Raw genomic sequence first — 12,058 nt, forward strand, 5'->3', positions numbered from 1 at the left:
AAGGTGGAAATATAAAGTAGATGTTATGGTTATGAGATGATCGGATGGATGTTTAAGAGGAGCTGGCAGAGAGGGTTTCGAACCATCGGCGGCGAACGTAGGAGGTTCCGGATCGCTTGGCTTTGTTGCCGTTGTTTCCATTGCCGTTTCCGTTCCCATTCCCATTGCCGTTTCCGTTGCCGTTGCCGTTTCCGTTTCCGTTCCCATTGCCGTTGCCGTTTCCATTGTTGTTTCCATTTCCATTGTTGTTACCACCGTTGTTGTTTCCGTTATTTCCATTTCCATTGTTGTTACCACCGTTGTTGTTTCCGTTATTTCCATTTCCATTACCGTTTCCATTGTTGTTTCCGTTGTTATTGTTGAAGTTTCCACCGTTGTTATTGCCATTGCCGTTGTTATTGCCATTGTTGTTTCCGTTATTATTTCCATTGTTAACGTTGCCGCCGTTGTTGTTACCATTGTTATTGTTACCACCATTGTTATTCCCGTTGTTGTTATTGCCATTGCCGTTACCGTTGTTATTGCCGTTGTTGTTATTCCCATTATTACCGTTCTGGTTGTTGTTATTCCCGTTATTGTTTCCGTTGTTATTATTCCCGCCGTTGTTGTTTCCCGCATTACCGCCCTGTCCGTTTCCGGCGGGGTTGGTAGGCGCTGGCTTCGCGGTATTCTCCGGAGCACCGACGGTTTGAACGATTTGTACCGGAACACATCCACCGAACGGCCCGTTACCGGCATTATTCTGACACCTCACAAGGCAGATATTCTTGACATCACCGGCTTCACCGGTGCAAGTGGTGGTCGCGCCGAATCTAGCGAATAGCGCATTCGTAGAAGCCTCACGAGCAGGGTTAACACCACCGGCCCCAGCAACCTGCTGGGACACCTCCATGGCCACGAAGCTATTCCCGGTACCCGTGGTATCGATCATACAGATAAACGGACCCGCACCGTCGGCGTTCACTTGGTGTAAAGTAAAACGAATTTCTCCACCTTGACGGACTTGTGGGATTTTACCGGCCTTGGCCATCGCAAGGGTTTGTTCTGCGATTTTGTTCGGGCCGCCGCGGGGGGTACGACCGCATCCCTTGGCGGATTGGATGTTCCGTTGACCGTTGAAGATTGTGGTGTCTTGTTGGAAGGGGTTCAGACCCGTCCCCGTGCGGGGGACCGAGGGGTCCATTCCTAGACCTGCGCCGATGGGGCCGCCTTCGTTTCCTACGGCGACGGTGATGACGGAGTGGGCGGAGATGGAGGGGATCAGGGCGAGGAAGGTGGAGATTAGAAGTTTGGAATGCATTTTTGGTAAATTCGAAGAGATGATGAATAAAATAAAAAATACTCGGGGAAGATTGCAATGGAAATGATTAAACGTTCAGGTGAAAAAGTTTGAAGCTTCGGAAATCAAAGATCGTAGAAAATGCGATAGTAAAAAAATAATAAAAGGACCGCCGGGGCCGATGAAGAGGAATGATGAAAAGGAAGGTGTTTGATGCTGTGAGCTGAAAGATCGAAGGCTTGCTTGATGATCGAGACAGAAAAAAAGCGACGATGTCCGGATTATATACACAAAATTTCCATAAAGCTCACCGTATAAACATTCCACTGTTGAAACAACTTGGCATTCGATATCCCGCCGCAAGAAAACGACGTATGCGCCCCATCGTTCAGCTGGCCAGCTAAATTTCCTGTAACCTATAATTTAACTTTTTGCTGGTATTTTTGGTGGTTGATAGCGCTCTAGTGCGGGATTCTTGTATGGGGTCGTCTGGTCTCTCCTCCAAACCCGGTTCGAAACAAAACCTCACCCCCATCTTTCCCATATCGGGTCTAGCCGTTTCCTCGGATGATACCGAAAAGGGACTAACATCGCTCCCCCTTGGGTAATTTGCGGTAAAACGTGCTAGTTGACGCATGGAATTCCTAGATTCGGAAGCAAATGCGGCATGACATCTCGGCCGCAGCGCAGCCGATTAACCAAGACTCCCAAATTTTCTCGAGATCTTGAGAAGGGATATAAAAAGATAACTAGGGGTTTGGGATGTTTTATCCGTTTCGTTTATTATAAACACCCAGCCAGTCGGAAATGTGCGCATGGCTCCGGTTTCCCGGATTTCTCGTCGACGCCTTTTGGCTGAGATACGAATGCGGCACGGCTTGCGCTTTTTTTGTTCTCGACTCCGTCAGGAACCGGGGATTTGAAGAAATTTCGTACTTCTGAAGAAACCTGTTGCGAGAAAAGGTACCAACGGCGGAGGACGACACAGCCACTCGTTTGCCGGTCTTCCGAGGTCACCTTGGCTGCTGAATGTGAAGTTCATATCGTCCGTATAACGCAACACGTTTCGAACCGCAACAGCCTGCCAAAAATAACACACGTCATCGTGCTGTCCTAAAATTTTTGTGAGCCGGGCGCATGATCTCAAGGCGATGCTATCCCGGATTGTGAATCCTATCGATCTCAACAAAAGTTATGCGGCGTTCCGACTTTTAAACATTTTTTCCTCGTTTTTCAAAACGCATCCTCAAGACATAAATATCGATAGTACGCATATTTCTGATATTCGGTCGGTGCGGATCTATCGGGATTGGGGATGTTTGATAATATCAACCTCATGTTGATAATATATATATGAAATTCCGGCTGGTGCACCGGATGGGTACATTAGATATGGTACAGATCCCACCGGACGTTCGAGTGGATACGTTCATCCATCTATGGCTTCCGCGATGCCAAAGAAGGTGCAAAAGATGCGAAAGTATATACATACACATGCGAATGACCGATTATATACAGAGCCAGCCACCGACTCTCCCATCATCTCATCAAATACTCATACCCTCCCATGCCACCAGCTTCGGGTACCGGCTCTTTGGATCTTTTACCGGCCGGCTTTTTATGCTGCTTTTTGAGCGAATCCCTAAGATCCGCCCAGCTCGGTCTCGTCGTCGTCATCCACCATCTATCCATCGACCCTCCCACGGAAATCCGGTACTGAGGCGGAACGGACTGCAGAGCGGCCAGCGAACCTTGACGGGCTTGATCCATTCCCTTCATCATCGTAACGTGGGCCTTCAGTGGAATATCGTCGTTCGGATACCTTATGTACAGCATCCGTCTGGCTTCGAGAACCCCCCACATCCCTTCGGAGGCTTCACGCCAGTCTGCCGTTGTATCCGTTTCTCCTTCCTGACGTTCCCGGTGCCGCATGGCTTCGATACCGTTGATAGCCGCACAGGTAAAAGCGTCGTTGGTGATGAGAGACAAGTATTTCAGCCGCTTTGCCATGTCGTGGGACGCCGGGACGTCCAGATTTGCATCGATCGCTTTGGAAACGTACGGGATGTCGGCTATGGGGTCGTAGAGGACCACCCGCAGCTGGGCGTTGTGATGCAGGAGGCCGGCGATGGGAGTTTGGGCTTGCATGATTTCACGGTTGTAGTAGTGGCACGAAAAAGTTTCTGCGATGAGTTGGGCTAGGAGGTTCCGGGTTTCGATGGGCTCCGCGTTCGGTTGGTTGGGGACGGTGAGCAGTACCATGGTCGGGATGCCCATAAAGCTAAGGATGGTTTGCTGTCTCGAGTATGGTTGTCGATAATTTGCATCGGTAATGATCGAGGTGGGTTTTAGGTAGCCGTAGAAATTTAGGATGAAGTTGTTGAAAAACTGGGAGGGTGCGGGATGGTAGCCCTGACAGGTCCGAACGTCACCGTATATGGCTAGATATTTGGAGTTGTCTTCTATGAGGCGCCATAGGAACGGGGTTTCTATGGCTGATTCCTGCGGTATGATGAGCGGGAAGGGTTCGTATGCTGTCGCGGCTCCCACGGGTAGCCTTGGACGGAAAATATTTTCAATATCCTCGTATTTGATGGCTGGGAACTGGAAGGGTAGCTTCGTCCGTCGTAAACGTTCGTGTAGGCCGGCGACTTCCATACCTTGCCTCATAAGCCTGAGATTTTCGAGAGAATAGTGATATTCGTTGCGTCCGTTTGATAAGGCGGACAGTAGCTGATTCGGGTCTCCTATCCGCCTGCCAAGAACGGTTTCGGGTTCGGATGGTGACGATCGGGCGTATCTTCGGGTGGGCGTGTAGTTATCCTGATTGTACCAGACCAGGTCGACTTCGGATGGGTCTTGGGCGCTTTGCGTGAAGATGATTGACGTATTGAGTTCTCGGCCTTCGGACGACCAAGCATCCAATTCCTCCTTCGGCCGTGCTTCTTCCTTGGACCGTGCACCCTCCCACTTTTTCCTCTGTTCTGCTCGGCGTATTTCGAGTCGCTCCAACCAGTCTGTGAGACGATCGGCCGTTGTTTCTTTCGCCCCTGGCTCTTCCGCTTCCTCCCCTGCCTTTTCTTCCGCTTCCGCTGTCACACCCTCCCACTCCGTAGCTGTTGTATCTTCTTCCGATCTAATTGGTTCGTTATCCCCCTCCCCTTCTTCCGGCACCCCCCGTACAAAAGCTTCCTCGTCGCGTTCCCATTCTTGGTCGAGTTTCGTGAACTTCTCTTGTCTGTCAGCCACTGCTTTCTTTAATCGGTCCCCCCAAGCTTCGGGAATTGCGGTTCGCTCCGATCCGAGGGATGACTCGTATAGTCGGAATAAATCGTCGAGGCTGAGCTCATCGGCAGCTTCGGGAGTATTTTCATGTCGACCCTGGTCCTTTGGTTCTTTGCCTAGGATGGAATCATTGACCGAGGAGACGAGAGTGTCCTTTTCGGTTCGATTCGGTAGTCCGAAGTCGAGGATTGATGAAATGGGAGCCAGGTTGTTTGCATGATGATTTTCAGAGGTTTCCTTGTTGATAGGATCTTCTGTTCGGTCAAATGGAGCATGTTCCTCCGTCTTCTTCGTTCCATCCTCATCGCTCCGCTGCTTCTGCTTCTTATTTTTCTTTTTTTTCGATTTCTTCTTCGGCTCCTCCTCCTTTGCCTCTGTTTCTTGTGACCGGAGCTCTTTCCCCTGAGGTTGGGGCTCTGGCTCTTCGACGGGGAACCCTCCTACAACCTCATCAATTGCCAGGGCCCAGTCTTCGTCTTCACCGGCGGGCTCCTTTGAGAGTTCCTTCGAGGCCCTCTTCGGGTTCTTAGGTGGCCATTTAGTAGGCCTAGGTTTCCGTATAACGAGGCCATCGTTCTCTCCTTGCTCCGTTTCAGCCGGACGACCGATTTTTGTGTTCTTTTTGGGACGCGGCTTTTTTTGGCCTGGAGGACGGTCACCGGCAGGTTGAGAGGCGGTAGCGAAGAGACGGACGGATGATAACAGTACCGGTTGACATTTCCGGAGTGGGAATTTGCAGGTTAGAGACCTGATACTCGAGCTGGCCATGTCGATGCTAGCCCAGCCTGGGTGTGACTGTACGAAATGGTTAAGAAAATACGATACAGTGAAATGCTACCGGTGACTGCGTGACGGTGTTCGAGTGAATGGCTCCATTATATCACCGGCTGCGGGAGAAGTAACAGGCGCAACCAAACGTGTATACTTTGATACCGGAGGGGCCAATTGGTATCGATATCGATAGAGCGTATGTCAAGTTGTAGTTTCGGTGGGAGAATTTGTTGTGTTGACAGGCCAATTTGCAACAGAAGAAGAAAAAACCAAAGCACCCGGCGTTGCACGGCTGGGCTGGTCGCGCGTGCTCCTTCGGGCCTAACGAGCCCAGAGCTGGGCCTGATCGAGGCCGAGGTATAAACGAGGCCGCGACGGTGGGAAAGGCGCAGTCACCTGCCAGCCAGCTCTGATTCGCGATATTCGGTTTCAAAAGCCGGAGATCTACTGCGTATTAACAAGGGCCTACTTGGTAATTACTCAGGTCGTCCAAGATGAAATTTGTGATAGATCAATCCGGTCTACGAGAGAACCGTTAACAGTTTGTGGGAGGAACTCGGATGTTACTTTTAACCCCGACGTGCGACAGTGTGTCTTGACAAAAATGCACGGTCCCGAGATCTCAAAGGCGACCGGTAGGGCCTAGTGATAATGTTACCCGAAATAGACGCTTACTCGACCGTAAGTACTATCGAAGCAGGTGTCGATGTCACCGTACCGTAGACATGCTCCACGACGGTCCCTGATTGACCGAGACGCACGGCCATGACACGCCGTCGACGTCTCCTTTCTTGGGTATCATTCGAGCAAAATTGACATTTATTCACTGGCATTCACTAATTTACCTTTTGTATATATATATATATATGTGGAGGATTCCGACGTGCGGTGGATTGGATGTATCGAGTGGACCTGGATGTTAATATTACAGGACGCCACGGCTATCGCCCATCCGTCATCTCCAACTCAACTTCACTCTGTCCTTTAATCCGATAATACTTCTTAGGTCCTTCCCGATCTCATCAGCTTCATCCTTGCTCGCTTTGACCTGGCACCAAGTTACCTTGAATTCGAATTCCTGCTCTGATCAGCACTTTCCTGCAATTTCAGCTTGCCGCCTGCTTCTCCTGGTCACGGATTCTCGTTTTTTCCCCTCGACTCTCTCTCCTTAACACGCACACATTCTCACTCCCCCCCGATAATATCTCCGGCTTTGCTGCTTTCTACTTCTACTTCTGCTTCTATTTCTCATGCTGCCGCTGGTAATCTAATATTTTTTCTCCATTTTTTTGCCATCACTTTTGTCGCGGGATAATCAGCTGGTCTCCCATCAACTCTCCGCTCTACGACAATCCCCAACATATCTACCAGCTACCACGGCAACGGCACTCCTTCCCCGTAGATGTTACCGTTCCATTCACACTCACCGCCATCATGGACGATTCACCTCAGGTACGGCTGGATTAACCTTCTTTTCCTTCGTCGAGGCTGGTTGGTGCCTGTGTGAGATTGCTGACCACGTGCTCAATCGCCCTTTCCTTTTCCTTTAGAAGTCCGTATCAAGCTTGCGCTCCCGCTTCGAATCCATCAACGTGAATAGCCCGTCTACTTCCAGCCCTACCAACCCCCCAGCTCGCGATCCCAGTGCTTCGACTCCTGTCGAAACTCCTTTACGTTCGAGGTTTGACCAAGCTCAAGAGACGAGAACCGGCCGACCTTCGGTAGACATCCGTAGAGACTCCGAAAAGCCGGCTGTTCCTTCAAGACCGGACACTACCCTCAAGGCACCCGTTCCGAAAGCTCGTCCCCTGTCAATTGGTGGTTTCAAATCCACCGTTCCACCGACTGTTACCGTTGAATCACCGAAATCGCCACCCAAGCAACCCTTGACCTATGGCGCACCCGGCGTACCGCCGGTTCCCTCTCCCAGGGGATCCAAAAACCCGTCCCCGTCCAGAACACCCCCGCCGCCGGTAGCGCCCCGGCCGAAATCGTTAGCTGCGAAACCAGATGGGTATTTTATACAGGAAACTTGGGGACCGGAATTCAGCATATCGCAAAAGAAGGCTCCGTTGAGCCAGACGATGCAAGCCCTACGAGACTATCCGACACCTAGTGCTTTGAATGCTCGAAGGAACGGTTCCACCGGCGAACCCTTAGCTCCGATACCACCTCCGAGACCCGCCAGATCTCGGGAATCGTTGCTGAGTCGGTCGAGCACCGAACCCGTTCAGGAAGCAAGACAGGCTGCCGCGCCACCGCCGCCGCCAGCCAGGTTATCGGTCAAAACGAATGGGACTCGAAGCAAGGAAACACCGGTTTGTAGCGAGGAGGAGCGGCTGTCGCCCTTTAGTTCTCCTCCTAGTGGCGATGAGGCTACGGCAGACCTACCGATTCCTATCCCTACGGGCCGGTTGTCCAAGCAATTCGAAGGCTATTCGCCGTTCTCGAATCCACCTCCCGCACCGTCTACCGAGAAACGGACGAAACCACCTCCACCGCCTCCACCTCCGGTGACAAGACCGGCAGCTCCGAAACCTTCGTTTGCACCCCCACAGCCATCGCCAAGGGATATATCGAGAGCCTCGATTCCCCAGGAGAGATCGAAGTCAGAGGATGTCGGACCTACGGAATTCCGACCTTCGCTCCCACCTCGCCCGTCTATGGATGCCGGAAGGCCCGTGGCCAACAGGGGCCGTAGCTCGTCCCCACCCAAGCCGTCGCTGATCGCCTCTCCGAACGTCGACCCGAACGAGCTTCTTAAGATGCCACCACCTCCGAAACGGATACAATCGAATCTCAAGGCCTCCAGCCCAGCTCGGGTTTCGACCAGCCATATCCACAGTCACTCGGTGGATGTTTCTTCCATGCATCATCCTTCATCTTTAGCATCCACCCGAAGCGCTTCGGTCAGCTCGACCACAACCGTCATGACAACCAGGACTGCCACAACGACTTACACCAGAGATGATGACGACGATTCAGACCCCGGTGCCCCATCCTCCGACAATAACGAATATCCTGACTCGACTGGCGCCAATCGCCGACGTCCCGTCTTCAAAACAGGCCCGTCCCAAATATACTGCAAAAATGAAGCCAAGCTCTTTGCCGTCTGCGGACAATACGTCTGCACCACATCCCACGCCACCACCGTCTGGAACGTCCGAACCGGCGAGCAAATCATGGCCCTCCACCACGGCGAAACTTCTCGAATCACAGCAATTGCCTTCAAACCTTCGGCCGACATTAACAACGAAGGCTCGGTGCTCTGGCTGGGCAACCAATTCGGCGAACTGATGGAAATCGACATTCGATTGCACAAACTCGTAGAATCCCGTTCGAGCGCCCATACCAAACGTGAAATTGTAAAGATCCACCGACATGGTTATGAGTTGTGGAGTTTGGACGACAGCGGGAAATTGCAAGTCTGGCCGCCAGATCCTGTGACGAGGGAGCCGAACCTGAGAGGTTCACCCAGGACTTTTAGGGTTAAATCCGGACACAGCTATTCTCTGGTCTCCGGGTCGCAGCTGTGGCTCGCAACCGGGAAAGATGTGATGGTGTACCAGCCTAGTGCCGACCCCGGAGTTGGTTTCCACCTGGTGGATAGGCCGATTGTTCAGCCGAAGCACGTTGGAGAAATCACCTCGGGAGCATTGGTAAACTCGGCGCCGGATATGGTGTTCTTCGGGCATAACGACGGGAAGGTATCGATATACTCCAGAAAGACGCTGACGTGCTTGGAGGTGGTCAGTGTGAGTCTCTATAAGATCAACACGATGTCCGGAGTTGGCGATTACCTGTGGGCTGGGTATCAGACGGGCATGATATATGTGTACGACGTGACCTCCAAGCCTTGGAAGGTTATCAAGGATTGGAAGGCGCACGAGAAACCGGTGACGGAATTGATCGTGGACCGGAGCAGCATTTGGAAGATCGATCGACTTCAGGTCGCATCGTTGAGCTCGGAGATGGTGATCAAAGTGTGGGATGGAATGATGGAGGACGATTGGCTGGGTGAGTATACGACAGGGTCTTGGAGGTCGTGGGCGGCTTGCTAATATGTGTTTTTTTTTTTTTGCAGAGGACGAGATGCAAAAGCGTGACATCGACTTCTGCGACTTTAGGCAGCTGAAGCTGCTGACATGTTCATGGAACGCCGGGGCTTCCAAGCCGTACGATCTTAGAAGCTATCGCGACGACGACAAGTTTATTGCAAACGTTCTGAGCTCGTGCGACACCGATCCTGATATTATCGTCTTCGGCTTCCAGGAGCTCGTCGACCTTGAGAACAAGAAGCTCACCGCCAGTACGTACGGCATCCGATGGTCATCAGAATCACTGCTAATTTTCTTTTAGAATCCCTCTTCAAGGGCAAGAAGTCCGAGAAGCACCTCAACGCCGGGGTTCAAGAGCATATGAGCCGACAGTACCGGGTCTGGCAAGAGTACCTGGGTGACTCCATCGACAAATTCATGCAGGGCGAAGTCAAATACCAACTGCTGCACTCTGCGAACATGGTCGGCCTGTTCACTTGTATCTTCGTGAAAGCTGAAGAGCGTCTGAACATCCGAAACTTCGGAGCTTGCACCGTCAAGACCGGCCTTGGAGGTATCCATGGCAACAAGGGAGCTCTCGTGACTCGCTTCTTCCTCGATGACAGCTCGCTCTGCTTTGTCAACTGCCATCTTGCGGCCGGTCAATCCGGAACCCGAAGTCGTAACAATGATATTGCGGATATCTTGGAAGCAAACAACCTTTCCGCGGAAACCGATGCCAGCATCCGCGCGTATTGCTTCGTCGGTGGCGGCGATGGCAGCCGTATCCTCGACCATGAAATTTGTGTCCTCAACGGCGATCTGAACTACCGTATCGACCATCAACACCGCGACAGCGTCATCAACACCATCAAGCACGACGAATACGAGAAACTCCTCGAACGGGACCAGCTCCTCATGGAGCGAAAGAGAAATCCCGGATTCCGCCTCAGATCCTTCCAGGAAGCTCCGATTACATTCCCGCCGACGTACAAATACGATGTGGGAACCGATACCTACGATACCTCTGAGAAAAAGCGGATGCCGAGTTGGTGCGATCGGATCCTCTATCGAGGGTTGGGCAGAATTCGACAGGTCGATTATAGGAGGCATGAAGTACACACTTCGGATCATAGGCCGGTCAGTGCTGTGTTCCAGGTGAGGGTCAAGACGGTCAACAAGAGGAAGAGAGAAGAAGTTATGAGGAATGTGGAGCAGAAGTATGTGGAGGTGAAATCGACGCACGTTTATGAGGCCAAGTGAGTACATATCGACATCAGTTCTGTGGGATTTCGGCTAATTGAAGTGTAGGCTGGATTATCTGATCAATGTCTGCGGGTACCCGGAAGCCACGGCGAAGAAGAGTTTGGTGGCAGAGGCACGGGAGTATGGGGAAGCGTCGACGAAGTAATCAACATTACCAATTGTCCGGTCAGACATGCGGAAGGATCGGGTATATAATAACTTTTTTTTCTTTCTTCAATACTACTCACGGGGCATGCTTTTTCTTGAGTTTTTCGTCTTCCTTCATATCAAACAAAAAAATCTTGCGAGGGCGGGGAGTGGGTTAATGGCGTCTGGATGGGGAGTTTTTTAATACTGCTGCTACCATCACTGTATTTTTTCCTTTTGTATAACGGCATGTGGAATTAGATTGTTTTGCCTGTTTGGATGGGAGTCCATTATCATTGCATTTGCAAATTCGGCCCGCTTGGACTGATTATTTGAGTTCGAGGGCGGCGGGCTAGCCGGGCGTTGTTTTACCGTCCCTCTGTTTGGGCTTTTGATGAAGCATCTTTTAATTTTAACAAAAAGGCATGCGGCGAGTCCCCCGAGGGGATCGCCTGCATCGTACTTTTTGTTCTTGAAGATTTAGAGAATTCTGTCTGCTTGTTAGATTTCTGCCGGACCGGTGCTCTTTAGATTATTCGGTTTTGCCAGTCTAGATTTCCTTGCGTACCTACTCGAGTAGGTGTCCAAGCGATAATATATCACCGTTGTGCGAGATCGAAACTCGGAAACGTTGTATCTTCCATGGCGAATACGCAGATTCACAGGCCGGTTGATCCCCAACCCTCAAATTTGTAGATACGGCATGGCCGTCCGGGCCAGCTAGTAAAAGGGCTACTGGCTCATCAACTGATGAAATTGGATTTCGGAGAAAGGTTCGTTCTGCGGAAGAGTCGTAGTCTTGAATCGCTATACCCTATACAAGTCCCATCCGGAGTACGTCGCCGTCCAGCTCTCAAAAATGCAACAATTGCAACCTCACCTCGTCTCTACATCGAGACCTAGACACGGAGCAATTCCGCTTCCTTTCCCTCCCCGCGGAGATTTGCTCTTCAGTCCTATCGCTCTCGGATAACAAAGGGATAAACGGAACTTTGCAAGATGTTCCAAATGTTGTTATTTTTATTATTTTTTACAAGTACGTCTATAAGTTCGGAAGGGGGAAAGAGGAATGCAGAATACCCAAAGAGGAATCGAAAGACCGGTCCCCGATGTTAACACGAAAGAGATATTTTTATCAGCATCACCCGAAGGATATAAAATCGTCGATATGTAATCCCCTTTCGCCGGTTCTGTTCGCGAATATTACCAGCCTGACGGTTGCTATCGATGATACCGGCCCCTTCGAAAGGAATTCCCGTGCCGCGATGTTTGGAAAACTTCTACGGCAACTTAA

General features: G+C 51.1%; 3 protein-coding genes across 3 annotated transcripts; 1 reads left to right on the forward strand and 2 right to left on the reverse strand.

The window, feature by feature from the left end:
- Window positions 1-52: 52 nt before the first annotated feature.
- On the reverse strand, window positions 53-1,300 carry DFL_009657 (uncharacterized protein; the record flags this gene model as incomplete). Its single annotated transcript, XM_067639579.1, has 1 exon — window positions 53-1,300. The coding sequence occupies one exon, from the start codon at window positions 1,298-1,300 to the stop codon at window positions 53-55; it is 1,248 nt and encodes a 415-aa protein (XP_067487354.1).
- A 1,518-nt stretch (window positions 1,301-2,818) lies between these two features.
- On the reverse strand, window positions 2,819-5,332 carry DFL_009658 (uncharacterized protein; the record flags this gene model as incomplete). Its single annotated transcript, XM_067639580.1, has 1 exon — window positions 2,819-5,332. One exon carries the CDS (start codon window positions 5,330-5,332, stop codon window positions 2,819-2,821), a length of 2,514 nt encoding a protein of 837 aa, XP_067487355.1.
- Window positions 5,333-6,769: 1,437 nt separating this feature from the next.
- Window positions 6,770-10,783, forward strand: DFL_009659 (uncharacterized protein; the record flags this gene model as incomplete). The annotated part of the gene is made up of 5 exons (XM_067639581.1): window positions 6,770-6,787; window positions 6,886-9,352; window positions 9,420-9,644; window positions 9,695-10,631; window positions 10,684-10,783. 5 exons carry the CDS (start codon window positions 6,770-6,772, stop codon window positions 10,781-10,783), a joined length of 3,747 nt encoding a protein of 1,248 aa, XP_067487356.1.
- Window positions 10,784-12,058: the final 1,275 nt, after the last annotated feature.

The sequence above is a fragment of the Arthrobotrys flagrans genome, assembly GCF_004000055.1.
Source record: "Arthrobotrys flagrans strain CBS H-5679 chromosome Unknown unitig_1, whole genome shotgun sequence".
Classification (NCBI taxonomy): Eukaryota; Fungi; Ascomycota; class Orbiliomycetes; order Orbiliales; family Orbiliaceae; genus Arthrobotrys; species Arthrobotrys flagrans.